This window comes from Colossoma macropomum, unplaced genomic scaffold, assembly GCF_904425465.1.
Source record: "Colossoma macropomum unplaced genomic scaffold, Colossoma_macropomum, whole genome shotgun sequence".
Lineage (NCBI taxonomy): Eukaryota > Metazoa > Chordata > Actinopteri > Characiformes > Serrasalmidae > Colossoma > Colossoma macropomum.
The window spans coordinates 43,596,526-43,611,235 of record NW_023494793.1 but is presented as its reverse complement, the minus strand read 5'-3'; the positions used below and the strand labels follow the sequence as shown (position 1 = coordinate 43,611,235).

Sequence of the window (14,710 nt, the reverse complement as noted above, 5' to 3'; positions counted from 1 at the left end):
TGTGCTTTGTGTCTGGCTAAAACTGGTCCCCCTTGGTGTCATTTTAAAAGCTTGGTCCTTCTTTCAACAGAAGCAGCACTCAGGAAGCAAAGGCTCATTAACTTCATTAGTGCTAACTTTATTAATGCCACTGTAAACACCATGTGGCACTGTGATATATTTGGAAAAATTTAATGATGAATTTTGTCAATATTGTCCAGCCCTCACTGATGACTTTACTAGTTTAGGGGGGTGAAAAGGCATGGTCATCACTGTTGTCCAGCATCAGATATGAGATTCGCATACACACAAATCAGCCGTAACATTAAAACCACTTCCCTGTTTTTACACTCACTGGCTCCACTGACCATATAGGAGCACTTTGTAGTTCTACAGTTACAGGCTGTTGTCCATCTGTTTCTCTGCATACTCTGTTACCCTGTTCTGCAATGGTCAGGACCACCAAAGAGCATGGTGGGTGATTCTCAGCACTGCAGTGACACTGACGTGGTGATGGTGTGTTTGTGCGTTGTGCTAGTACAAGTGGATCAGACACAGCAGTGCCGCTGGAGTTTTTAAACACTCACTGTCCACTCTATTAGACACTCCTACCTTGTCAGTCCACCTTGTAGATGTAAAGTCAGAGACGATAGCTCATCTCCTGCTGCACAGTTTGTGTTGGTCATCCTCTAGTCCTTCATCAGCGGTCACAGGACGCTGTTGGCTGGATATTTTTGGTTGGTGGACTATTCTCAGTCCAGCAGTGACACTGAGGTGTTTAAAAACTTCAGCAGCACTGCTGTGTCTGATCCACTCACACCAGCGCAACACACACTAACACACCACCACGTCAGTGTCACTGCAGTGCTGAGAATGATCCACCACCCAAACAGTACCTGCTCTGTGAGGGTCCATGGGGGTCCTGACCACTGAAGAACAGGGTGACAAAGTATGCAGAGAAACCGATGGACTACAGTCTGTAACTGCAGAACTACAAAGTGCTCCTATATGGTCAGTGGAGCTGATACAGTGGACACTGAGCGTAGAAACAAGGAGGTGGTTTTAATGCTATGGCTGACCGGTGTATAACGATCATAAGGGAAAATCTGAGAAGCTGCTTTGTTTTCTGCAGCAGCTTCAGCAGTAAAATCTGCAGTCAGCCACAAGAGACTCTGGCAGGAAAACTAACTCTGACCTACCAGAACTACCTGCAAACTAGCATTAAAGAGGAATAAGCCAGCTCAGAGTATCAGATGAATCCAAGAAATCAAGTAACGTTAACTACCTATCAGTAAAACAATACCAGCTTTGGCAGTGAAGCTGAAATACAGCCCCACAATCCCTTTAGTGTTACTATCCAGCTACTTTACTGCTCTCATTTCATTCATATGAGCACCGAGACTTATTTTTCTTACACCAACACAAGCTTGAGACCACAAAACTGGAGATATGAGCACAACAAATGAGCAAACTGTGCATTAGCAGTGCACAAAAGCAGTGTGCAGCTAGCTAACCTAAGTGGCTAACCGGCTAACTGTGAATCAGAAGGCTCTAGAAGCTCTTTGGTGAGATTAAACTGCATTTAAGTTCAACTGAACATCACAAAGTGTGTTTTTCGGTTTCATAACTGCTTCTTTTTTCGCTTTTTCAAGCTGCCAAAGCGAAAAGCCTGAGGAGGCAAAACAAAGAGAAGCTAATCAGAGTTAGCAGTTATCAGGCACCGATGTTATGAGGTTTTTAATCAGGGTTATTATAACATTAAAAAGCTGATTTTGCGAAAGAAGAGCCCAAACTTTAACAAAAAACACAGTGGGGAAAAAAAATCAGAAGATCGGCGAAGCTGAAGTTGGCTTCCCATTCGAATTTTTCCGTTCCACCTTAAATGGTGCAGCGGTCACATTCTGGCGCGTCAGGCGCCCCAATGTGACTGCTGCACCATTTAAGGTGGAACGGAAAAATTCGAAAAGGAAGCCAACTTCAGCCTCGTTTCAGATCCTGAGCCAAAGAGATAATCAACGCCGCTCACAGTTCCTGTGGAAAACACCTCATTTTGCTTCTTTATTCCTCTCGTTTTTACCCGTTTCTCACCTTCAGTTTCTGGAAGTGCTGCTGCTGCTGCTGTTTCTGAGCGCTCATAAAGGCCTTGTTGTCCTGGTTTATTGGGTTTAGCTGCTTCGTGGTGCTGCTGTGAGCCTGGATTTTCGCCATCGTCCCCAACAGCCACACAAAACAAAGGTTTACACCCCTCCGTATTTGCCGAGAAGTATGCTCTGTTGTGATGAAACAACGCGAACTTCAACGTAGCTGCGCTCCAGGCAGCAGCGGAGCGCCGAAGCCGCTGAATACGCGCAGAGTGACTCGAACCCCGGCCAGCAGCGGCAGGACGGACCGCTGGCTTCAAAACTCGAATACCGAACCACTGGCTACAGCGTCTAAAGCTAAACTCCTACTAACCCAAAAAAGTACGGAGAAGCTGGGGGAGAACCCAAAAGGCCCACAGTAGGAGGAATATTTTCGGACCGAACAGTTTGTAAACGTTATTTTTAAAAAACGGTCGCCTGTCTCTTTAAATTCGGCGGCAGCGGAGCGAATGTGGGAGAGCGCACAGAGCATGCGCGAACGCGGCATGGGCGGGGATTACAGACGGCCGGGCGGTACCCGGATGTGTGGAGGGACCATTTCACCCAAAACTGTCAAAGAAGCCTGAAAGGCTGATCAATAAAGAGGCTCTGCGGATCGATATTAAAGTAATGGGGCCATAGATGTACATGTAGATCACTAATAACTTAATAAACAGTGTATCAGCGAGTTTATTAAACATTCGAGTTTTTTTAGAAAACGTTATAAAATGATCAATTGTGGAGCCGCTAGGATGATAAGGTGATTCATTTTTGATAAAGCGTGGCCACAAATTAATATGTTGAAGACACGAGTTACATTTGTGGCCTCGATATATTTTTTGTGGTCTCAATATAGTCATTTGTGGCCTCAAAATATTAATTTGTGGCATCAATATAGTAATTTGTGGCCTCTTTAGATTAATTTGTGGCCTCAAAATAGTAATTTGTGGCCTCCTTATATTAATTTGTGGCCTCAAAATAGAAATTTATGGCCTCAATATATTTATTTGTGACCTCAGTATATTTTTTGTGGCCTCAGTATATTCATTTGTGGCCTCAAAATGGTAATTTGTGGCCTCAATATAGCAAATTGTGACCTATATTTAGTAACATGTGGCCGTAAAATAATAATTTGTGGCCTACTTATATTAATTTGTGGCCTCAAAATAGTAATTCATGTGGAGTTTTTAAACACTGTGTCCACTCACTGTCCACTCTATTAGACACTCAGACCAGCACAACACACACTAACACACCACCACCACCACCTCAGTGTTACTGCAGTGCTGAGAATGATCCACCACCCAAATAGTACCTGCTCTGTGAGGGTCCATGGGGGTCCTGACCACTGAAGAACAGGGTAAAAGGGGGCTAACAAAGTATCAGAGAAACAGATGAACTATAGTCTGTAACTGTAGAACTACAAAGTGCACCTATATAGTAAGTGGAGCTGATAAAATGGACAATGAGCGTAGAAACAAGGAGGTGGTCAGAATGTTATGCCTGATCAGTGTATGTTAGTGGTGCATGTATGGCAACTGTGCAAAAATCAGAGACCGCCCTGCATGTATGTAATTTCCAGTTAAAACAGCCATTAAATACACTTTAAAAAAGATGGTTCTTCAAGGATTCTTTAGTAAAGGGAATGGGTCTATATAGAGTCATGAACACTTAAAGAACCCTTTGCATGCTTAAACGGTTCTTTGCATTGTGAAATTGTTCTTCAGATTGATAGAGAATGGGTTGTATATGGTTCTATACAGCACCAAAAAGGTTTTTCTACTGTTACGATGTCAAGCTTATATACAACAGAAGAACCCTTTTTGGTGCCGTATAGAACCAAAGAACCAAATAGTAGAGAATCTGATAAACAAGTATTCTTTAAGGGACTATTTTGCCATAGAACACCCTTCAGGTATCCCTCCACCATGAATAGATTAAAATAAATTGATCAAAATTTGTTTTAAGCCAGAATTTTATCACTGTGAACAATTCTGACTTGGTTTACATCTTAACTATTAAATTATGCATGAAAAATCGGTGGAGTTTCCCTTTAAAGCTTTCATCTTTGAGAGAGAGGAGAAAATCAAGCTGCTTCAGATCTGAAAACATCCACAGGTGTTTCTGTCCATCCTTCCACTGTGAGAAGACGACTCAGCACTGTGGGTCTGAAAGGATGTGTAGCTGTCAAGAAGAACCTCACTGAGAAAAGGAGACGGACGCATCAAACAAAGAAGCTGAACGATGGACTGACCACCCCAGAGTCCAGACCTCAACACCACTGAATGTGTTTGATTACTTCAGAAAATGATCAACCAGCTTCTAAGACTGAACTTTGGAGGTGTGTCTGCAGATTCTTTGAAGAACTGAAAGAGAGTCTCCTGAAAAGAATGGAAGCTGGAATAAAGGTGAAGAGTGACTCACTGAACACTCTACTCTTCTGGGAAGGCTTTACACAAGATGTTGAACATTGCTCTGAGGATCTGATTGAGCATTAGTGAGGTCAGGTAGTGATGTTGGATGGTCAGTTCTGGATCAATAATCATCCCAGAGGTATTGGATGGAGCTCCATCACTCCAGAGAACCCAGTTCCACTGCTCCACAGCCCAATGCTGGGGTGCTTTATACCCCTCTAGACCACGCTTGGCATTGGGCATGGAGACTTCAGGCTCACGTCTGGCTTCTCCAGAGTGTCTCATTCTATTGGTCAGTACTTTTCTATGGAGATTATATGCAGTGGGTGCAGATTAAAGCAGCTGAATTCACTCAGTAGAGGCACTGTCTGGACACTACTGGACAGAGAGTGTATGATGGTTAGACTTAAAGGATGAATTCCACCAATTTTTCAAAATCTCAGCATTATTCTGTTGTATGATTCAGATGTCTTTACAGTGGTGGTGATAGGAACCAGGGGTCGCCATGACTACAACACAAATATAGACATTTTATTTACTATCCAGAACCACCAGTGAACCTACATGAGTCTTCTGGGTTTATATGGAATGTTGATGATGGAAAATAGTGGAAAATCTGAAATAATAAGTTTTCTTTGGGGACTATTTTGCCTCACAGCGCCCTGCATGTATCCCTCCACCATGAATGGAGTTTAAGTTCTCAAAACTATCATAAAACAGTGTCTCAGTCATCAGGCAGTGAATTCATAACCATTTCATGCAGTAACTTTCTGTGAGGGAGCTTTTAGAGGTGGACATCTGGTTCCTATCACCAGCACTGTGAACAACTGTGACTCGGTAAGTTTATCTAGAACAGAGCGTTTCACACCAAACCACTCTGAACGACTCTGTTTACATCTCAACTGTTTCATTATGCAGAATTATTGTTGTAACTCTCTGAATAAAAAAAGTCGACTCAAAGTGAAGGTTTTAAAAATAAGCGTGGTTTATAAAACCAAGTAATGACAGGATCACCAAAGTGTGTACAGAAATACAAATGATACCATCAGTACGACCATCATAGAAGAGCATAAGTACACTCAACATTTACAAACTACTCCGCGAAAAGGGAACCGTAAGACATTTTCTCTTTTTATGTCTTTTCAAACACAGAGCCACTAAAGTTTTCATCTATTTTCTATTTCAGTTTTTCTTGTTTTACTTAAAAGTACGTCCGTCTATTAACTACAAACATTGTCACAGTCGGTAATTTAAGAAAAGGTACAACATCGAGAAGATAGAAGATAGAAAAAGATGCAGAGATATCAAGCACTGGAACATCATGGGTTTAGCAAGCAGATAAACCGACACATAGTTTTGATTCCCCCCCATTAATAATAGTAATAATAATAATAATAATGATAGAAAAACAACCATGATGTCAGGGCTTGTGTATTATTTGGGTATTTGTTGGTATTTTAAAAAAAAATTATGTACAAAATAACCCTCCGCTGGGAAGGTTCACTTCATCACTGAACTCAGCATGGTACTGGATGGATGTTGGCTCAATATTCACCAACTCTATTTCTCATCTGCTGTTGATCGCCCATACGAAAAACTAATACATGAATACATACTGGGGCTTTATATGTGTAATATAAGTGCATACATGAGAATTTCCCATAACTTAACATATACAACTTGAGTGTATATATTAAATTTTGTGGGGGAAGTTTGTTTTTTCTTCAAATAAAATTAAAATATACTTTGAATATGCTTATTTCTCCCATTCAGCTTGTGTAGTAACTGTATTTTAAGCAACCACTAAATAATTACAAAAAAATCTACTGGCACATATACATATATGCACAATATTACTGTCACCTGGGGGGCAGAATATTGTGCATTTATATTCATACTGTATCTATATTGTAGAATTTCTACACTTCATAAAAAATCACTGCCAAAAAATGACATCTTGTCAAGTGAAAACATCTCATATCTAGTCCACATGGCTAATATTTCTCATTATGAGACTGTAGTAAGGATATTTAAACATTATTCAACCTGTTTTTAGACATGTTTACTTATTATAAGTCATTTTATCCAATGAAACGATCCTATTAGCAGCACTGGGTCTTAAAACAAGCTGCCACTGGGATAATTAGGCTGGAAAAAATGACAAAAACAAGCAAAAAAGTACTAAAACACTTCTAGTATTTTTATAACAATCTCATAATGAGAAATACATAATATAACGTAAGTCTGAGATGTTTCACTTGCATATGTATACATCTTTTCCATTATATAATGTAAATAAACTGCAAAAAAAATATATTAGTAAGTGAAATAACCTTAAATCTAGTGTAACATGTAATATTCTTAATTAACACTGCAAAAAATGGTCTCATATCAAGTGAAATGATCTTAAATACTAGTCAATATATGTAATATTTCCCATTTTGAGATGGTTGAGCACTTATTATAAAATTATTTAGTTTATTTTATTCTTGTTTTAGGTCATTTTATTGAGTCAAATTATCTCACTGTACTGGCAGATAATTTTGCTGGCTTCAAGCACAATTACCTGCCAATATAGTTCAATTTTACATAATAAAATTACTTAAAACAAGTAAAAAATGTCTAGAAATAAGTTAAATAATCTTAAATTAAGCTCAAAACAATCTCAACAGGAGAAATATTAGATTTCTTGCCTAGGTTTAAGATAATTTTACTTGACGAGACTATTTTTTTAGCAGTGAAGAGATTACAGTGAGAGGTTTATAAGATTATTCAACTTACTTAAGACACTTTTACTTATTTTATAGATGATTTGGCATCAAATCAGGATCATTTCACTGGATAAAATGACTTAAAATGAGAAAAATATCCCAAAATAGGTTGAATAATCTTATAATATTCTTATAACAACATCTTAGTGATATAAATATCTCAAATTTAGGGACGTATGTGTTCATATATCAGATGTTCGTATGGGCCTGGCCAGTGGAGATGAAAAAGCCACGGGTGATCAGAAACACCAAGAGAAGATCGATCACGTTCCACAGTCACGACAGCATCGCCTTATTCTGATAACACAGCTTAACAACAGTGACACATAAGACAGAGTGCAGGATTGTGAACATTCAGAACAAAACAAAATGCCCCTCATTTACCCTAATACTGCTTAATTAAAGCAAAAAAACTCCCAACATTTACATAAATAATAATTAGTACAATACATTAACCGTCATTCCTTTACAGGCCATGAACAATAAATTAAAGTATTTACAGTGAAACATCAAAGTAGCATGCAGGCAAAGACGACCGGCAAAGCAACTCTAACAGAGCGGGTTTGTGCTCAAGGCCCACTGAGGGCGAAGGTCAAAGGTCAACTCCAGTCTGGGAGGGGGGTGGGGGGCGTCTGTGTGCGCAATATTGTTCCATATCTTCAAAAACTGTTTATCCATAAAATTGTTTCCTCCAGTGTTTTGTAACTACAGTTGATGTAGTCTCTTCTTAATGCGTTTAATATAATCTGGGGACTTTTATTATGTATTTTGAATTGTAAGCGTGTTTGTATGTGTACATTTTAGAGGCAGTTGAGCTCCTAAGTGCTTTAAAAATATCCAAAATTCTTCTCTTTGGTGCACTGAAAGACAAAAACTGTTGTTTTAACTGATTTAACTGATCATTTGAAGTTTAATACAATCTCAGTTTAGAGGCAGCCAGGCTGACTCACTTTTTCGAGTAAAAACCTCAAACCTGTTGTTTGTTTTGCAGCGTGGTTACCGCAGGAGGTTCATTTTGGAGGTCAGGATAGTTTATACTATAAGAGTCTCACACAGAATGAAGCGAGAAACAGCACAACACACTCACAGCACGATGCAGAATGAGGACAGTGCCCTAATTCTCTGTCTTACACAGCTACACGTCCGGAAATGATCTGTCATATTCTTCTGTAATGACATTTTCACATATTGTGGAATATTTACTTTGTAGTTTTTAGGAGAATATTGTTGGCTCCACCCAAATTTTAACATCAAACGCTTAAAAAAATTAAAATAAAATAAAAATCTGACACGGATAAATACAAGCATTTACTGTATGTTGTAAAAAAGGATATCTTGGCAAGTGAAAATATTTTGGATGTATGTAATATAACTAATATTTTTATTATGAGAAATGAGTAAAATAAAAAATATAAGTAAATGTCATGTAAGATTATTCAACTTATTTTTAGCCATATTTTAACTTATTTTATCTTATTCTATGAAGGGACAATATATATACACACAGGGTGATTCAACAAGATCCATCTGATTTCAAAGCGCCATATTTTTACAACCGTGAAGCGCCTAGGAACCAATCACAATCCAACTGAAAGAGGGGGTCAAAGAGTTTCTGACTGTCAGTCAGATCTTACGCCATATGACTTTTTTTTGTGGGGGTACGTTAAGGGTTCTGTTCGTGTACCACTCCCAACAACACTGGATGATCTCCGAAATCGCACTGAAAGAGCCGTGAGTGCAGCGACACCTGACACGCTCAATCCAGTATGGGATGAATTTGACTATGGCATCGATGATGTCCATACAGCTGGAGGAGGTTCATACTGAGACCTTGTACAACTACATAATAAACTTTAGGCTGAATTAAACCATTTACAGTTTACTGCATTGATCTGTAATGACTTACAACTGAAATAAATCATTTTGAAATCAGACGCATCTTTTTGAATCACCCTGTATATACACACATATATATACATATATATATATATATATATATATATATATATATATATATACCTCGTATTTCCAGTTTTGTCATTTTTATTTATGGACATAATTTGAAAATGCCTGCTGCCCTTTACATTGTGTGTAAATTTCATGAAGAATAGATAAAAAGAAACGGCCCATAATGACTTAGAAAAAATTCAGGTTCCATAACTTACATGAAAAAAGTCCTCCTGTAAAATTACCATTTTGGAGATACAAGGTTTTGTTCCGACAACAGCGATACACTATATATATATATAAATATATATATCTCCTCACAAATATCTCCTTAAAAACAAACTACTTTTGCCATTTTGTCCGGATCTTTAATAAATGAAGGGTGATCATTCCCACAGTCCTGTATGTAAGATCGCTTCACTTGCCGAGATATCATCTTTCCCAGTTTATGAAAGTAGAGAATAATGAAATGCATGAGAGCGTAAATACAGAGACAGAGAGAGCAAAGAACTCCTCTGAGAAGTGTGTGTTCTTTCTGAACTAAAGAATATCACACACTTCATTAACAGCCGATAGATTGTGCTCGCAGACGCCTGCCGCCAGCATGACAAAGAGAATCAGACAGCAATGAGCGAAAAGAAAGAAAAGAAAACGAGAAAAGAAAGATACACTGAAAATATATGTATCTTGGCAGAGTGAGATCATCTTAGGACTAGTTTAAATATCCAGTGTTTTTCATTATGAGACTATTTTTGAAGATTATTTAACTCATTCTAGACATTATTTGGTTGTTTTAAATTATTTTGTCTTGTAAAATTGTCTTTTTGCTGCTACACAACACTGACATAACCATGCCATAAACATGTCATGACAATTAGATATGACACCTGCCATGATATGTTTATGGCATGGTTATGTCAGTGTTATGTATGGTTCTCGAAGGGTTCTATACTAAAGACAATGAGTCTACATACAACTATGAACACTTAAAGAACCCTTCGCATGGTGAAACTGTTCTTCAGATTGATGGAGAATGTGGTTCTGTATAGCACCAAACAGGGTTCTTGTACTGTTATGATGTAAAGCTTGTAACAGCAGAAGAACACTTTGGTGCTATATAGGACCATTTTCAACAAAACCATATACAGCACATTCTCCATCATTCCGAAGAATCATTTAGGCATGCAAATGGTTCTTTGAGCATTCATAGTTCTACATAGAACCACTGTCTTTTCTAAAGAACCCTTGAAGAACCATCTTTTTAAAGAGTATAGCAGGATCCAAATAAAGTGGTACAACACTTTCATTAGACAAAATGACTTAAAACGAGTTAAAGACACCAATAAATAATCTTATAATATTCTTATAAACATCTCATAATGAGAAACAGATATTTTGATTAGATTTAAGATGATTTTTTTTTAAATCGGTGTTTTAACGTAAAAATAAAAAGTTGCCAGGCCTTAAATTGAGTTTTGAGCTACTGGAACTTATTTGTACACCGATCAGGCATAACATTATGACATTATCCTTGTTTCGACACTCATTGTCCATTTTATCAGCTCCACTTACTATATAGGTGCACTTTGTAGTTCTACAGTTACAGACTGTAGTCCATCTGTTTCTCTGATACTTTGTTAGCCCCCTTTTACCCTGTTCTTCAGTGGTCAGGACCCCCATGGACCCTCACAGAGCAGGTACTATTTGGGTGGTGGATCATTCTCAGTACTGCAGTAACACTGACGTGGTGGTGGTGTGTTAGTGTGTGTTGTGCTGGTGTGAGTGGATCAGACACAGCAGTGCTGCTGGAGTTTTCAAACACTGTGTCCACTCACTGTCCACTCCATTAGACACTCCTACCTTGTCGCTCCACCTTGTAGATGTAAAGTCAGAGACGATAGCTCATCTGCTGCTGCACAGTCTGTGTTGGTCATCTTCTAGTCCTTCATCAGTGGTCACAGGACGCTGCCCACAGGACGCTGTTGGCTGGATATTTTTGGTTGGTGGACTATTCTCAGTCCAGCAGTGACACCGAGGTGTTTAAAAACTCCAGCAGCACTGCTGTGTCTGATCCACTCAGACCAGCACAACACACACTAACACACCACCACCACATCAGTGTTACTGCAGCGCTGAGAATGATCCACCACCCAAATAGTACCTGCTCTGTGAGGGTCCATGGGGGTCCTGACCACTGAAGAACAGGGTAATAGGGGGCTAACAAAGTATCAGAGAAACAGATGGACTACAGTCTGTAACTGTAGAACTACAAAGTGCACCTATATAGTAAGTGGAGCTGATAAAATGGACAATGAGCGTAGAAACAAGGAGGTGGTCAGAATGTTCGGCCTGATCAGCGTAAGTGAACAGAATGAGAATCTGTGTCTTACGCTCTGTCAACTTATTATTTCATCTTCAATTAGCTCAAAACACCACTTTGTTTTTTTACAGTGTGCCAAGATATATTTTTTACAGTGTAAAAAGCGTCAGCTGCACGAAGCCTTGGAGTATTTTACACTTCAGATAATAAACACATCGTTATGACAACAGTAGAATCTGTTAAATATGGCTGCACTAACAGTCCTCAGTGACCGGTGCTTCTGCTTCAGAGCTAAAACAACACCTGAAAAACGAGAGCGGAGGAACGCAGCAGCTAACCCTCCCAAAGTGCTGAGAGTGTGAGAGTGTGTGTGAGTGTGTGTGTGTGTGTGTGTGTGTGTGTGTGTAAAGAGCAGTGGATCCCCAAAACAGGGTCTGCTGTCAAGCCTCACTGAAACACTGATGCTAACTGAAGCTAGCTTTCACAAGCTAATCACTACCTGCGCTACAGAATGTCATGTTTTCCTCAGTAGTTCAGCAAAATAATCACATTTACACTGTTTTCCCTGCTGACTGCAAATTCAGTTCATCAGCCAAGACACGTTTGGTGTTTAGTGTTACACACTGGAGCTACACGGCTAATGTAGCTTCAACTAATGAAAGCTGAAACCAGTTAGCATTGTTTTTGTCCATGTTTCTAGATAAAAGTGCGCCTTACAGCGTCAGAAACCACATAATCCAGCCTATTACCCTGCTGAAAAGAGACTAATAGAACCATCAGGATTATAACCTGTTTGTTTTGCTTTCTAACAGGAATTGGCTTAATGTTTACCATTAGAGACCACTAGCTTCCAATAGAACACCTTTAGTTTCCATTATAAAACGGATAGTTTCGGTCCTAAAATCTGATTGGCTGAGCCGCATTTGAAGCCGTTGTAAAACCCATGATATACGCACAGCTATGACGCCTCACAGCATCTGAACTCTGTATCACAGCGCCACGGCACAAACACCCTTCTGCTGTTAATGAATAATCTTTGACTCTCATGCTGCTCGCATGGAGCACCGAGTGATGAAGTAAGAACCCGTTTTGTTGTTTAATCTGAGGGGCTGACAACTTATGTTCTTAACTAGAACCAGGCTGGTCAGCTAGCTAACTGGCTAAAAGAGCCAACAGCCTAAATACCTCTATCATTAATATCACAGGCTGGAATTAAAGCACTTACAGTGTGATTAACTGTAAAACTGCAGTATAAAAGACTAAATAACGTCACTTAAATGTCTTACACACTTCAAATGTCCCTGTTTCAGTCAGAAGTCACGTCAAACCCAGGCTGAATCCCAAACGGCGCCAGACTCCCTAAATAGTGTTCTAGCTATGGAAGTTTAGGAATTCAAGCCTCTACAGCCAAACAGTGCATCATGTATCAGGTGTGGATGAGTCTGAGTCCCAAATTTCTTAGTTATATTTTGCTCTGTTGGGCTGCAGGATCCAGTATTTAAACTCCTACGTAGTGCACTATGTAGGCAGCCGCTGGATTGGTGCTAAATAAGACTCACGGTGGTAATTTGGTGACCAAAAGGTACTTATAAAGCGAAGGTTCTATTAAACAGTGCTGTGTTATCATATATTCACTGCTATACGACAAAAAGTTTAAAAACTTTATGAAGTGACTGCAGTGCACAGCGATGGGCGACCGAATGTTCTCCTCATTCAGCGGTCCATGGTTGCTTGGTAATGATACAGTACTCTAAAGGAACTACATTTCTTGCCGGAATATTTGTTTATATCAATTATTACTATTAGTAATTCAAATTATCTTCTGAACCATTGTGTATTTTGTCACATTTTATGTTGGCCGTCATTTTATGAAAACCATAAGCAATGAAAGGCTGTGCATTACTGCGATTTTATCACAGGGAAGAGGAGTAACCCATGGCCTCTCGTGGCTTATTGCTTTATTTGCAAACCATCAAATGCATCTGGAATCAGTCCCAGAACACCCATTAAACCATTATAGTCCTTTACACTGTGATATCAGCCCATCAGGAAAACACAAATTGCCATTATTCACTACTGGACACTGGAACCAGTAGAAACATTTAATGGTTTCTGTGATGTTCAACTCCACGCGGTTTGAGGTGAGTGTGCACACTGCCAGCTGGTGGCTATAAGCTTCCTGAAGTTAGCTTCTTAACAAAACAGGTTCTATAAAGCACAAAACAAGGTTCTACATGGCATGATTTTTGTGCTAGAACCATTTTCTCATATATGAGAAGTTCTCCATCACAGAGAACCATGCAAAGAACCATTTGAATGAATCATCATGGCGTATATATAACCATCACCATCAAAGAGCTACTTAAGGGTGCGCTGCATGCCCTGTTAGAAAAACCAGCAAACCCAGCATACACTGTGTTTTGGATGCTGGTATGCTGGTCAACCAGCCGGCACCAGACCAGCACTAGGCCAGCATAAACCAGCATGGGATTCGTACTGGTCTGGGCTGTTTTTTTCAGCAGGGAATGTCTTGGCTGATGAACCGCATTTGGAGAAATGGGAAAATTATGTAAATGTAACATTTTGGCTGCATGTTCACTTGATTAAACAGCTTCGCGCTGGGTTTAGCAGGTTATTTGTTGCGCTTTCTGTCTTAAAAAAAATGGTAAAAAAACTGTGGTATCAAACATTAAACAGAGAATTAAACCTGGCCCAATGGCAGTGTGGGTCATGTGCACAGAAGTTCACGCCAAACACCGTCAGAAAACTGGCCCGATGTGTTGCTGTTGAGATGTGTCACTTCAGCTCTCTTCTGTGGAAGAATCCCAGCATGTCCAGTTTTCTCAGATCATCATTTGGTGCCATTCAAAGACAGAGTAAGTCTTACTGCTGGCCAAAACATCACTTAAAAAAATAAAGGAAAAAAAAGAATATATATATATATATATATATATATATATATATATATATATATATATATATATATATATATATATACACACAATCGCTGTTGTCAGAACAAATCTTGTATCTCCATTTTTGTCATTTTCCAGTTTTGGCATAATTTGAAAATGACTGTTGCCCTCTGGTTCCTTTGACTTACATTAAAAGCTAAATATATAATTTTTTTTCTTCTCCTATAAAGTTACCTTTTTGGAG

At 39.1% G+C, this 14,710-nt stretch overlaps 2 protein-coding genes across 2 annotated transcripts in view; both read right to left on the bottom strand.

Moving 5' to 3' along the window:
• The window catches only part of sin3b (SIN3 transcription regulator family member B), a 30,932-nt gene extending 28,384 nt beyond the window's left edge, over positions 1-2,548 (bottom strand). Inside the window, exon 1 of the mRNA XM_036579624.1 lies at positions 2,068-2,548. Coding sequence (XP_036435517.1) covers positions 2,068-2,187 — 120 coding nt within the window. The 5' untranslated portion in view covers positions 2,188-2,548. The remainder of the gene's footprint in view (positions 1-2,067) is intronic.
• A 10,565-nt stretch (positions 2,549-13,113) lies between these two features.
• xpr1a (xenotropic and polytropic retrovirus receptor 1a) overlaps positions 13,114-14,710 on the bottom strand; it is a 141,404-nt gene continuing 139,807 nt past the window's right edge. The window contains exon 16 of the mRNA XM_036579623.1: positions 13,114-14,455. The gene's annotated coding sequence lies outside the window, so the exon portion shown is untranslated. The remainder of the gene's footprint in view (positions 14,456-14,710) is intronic.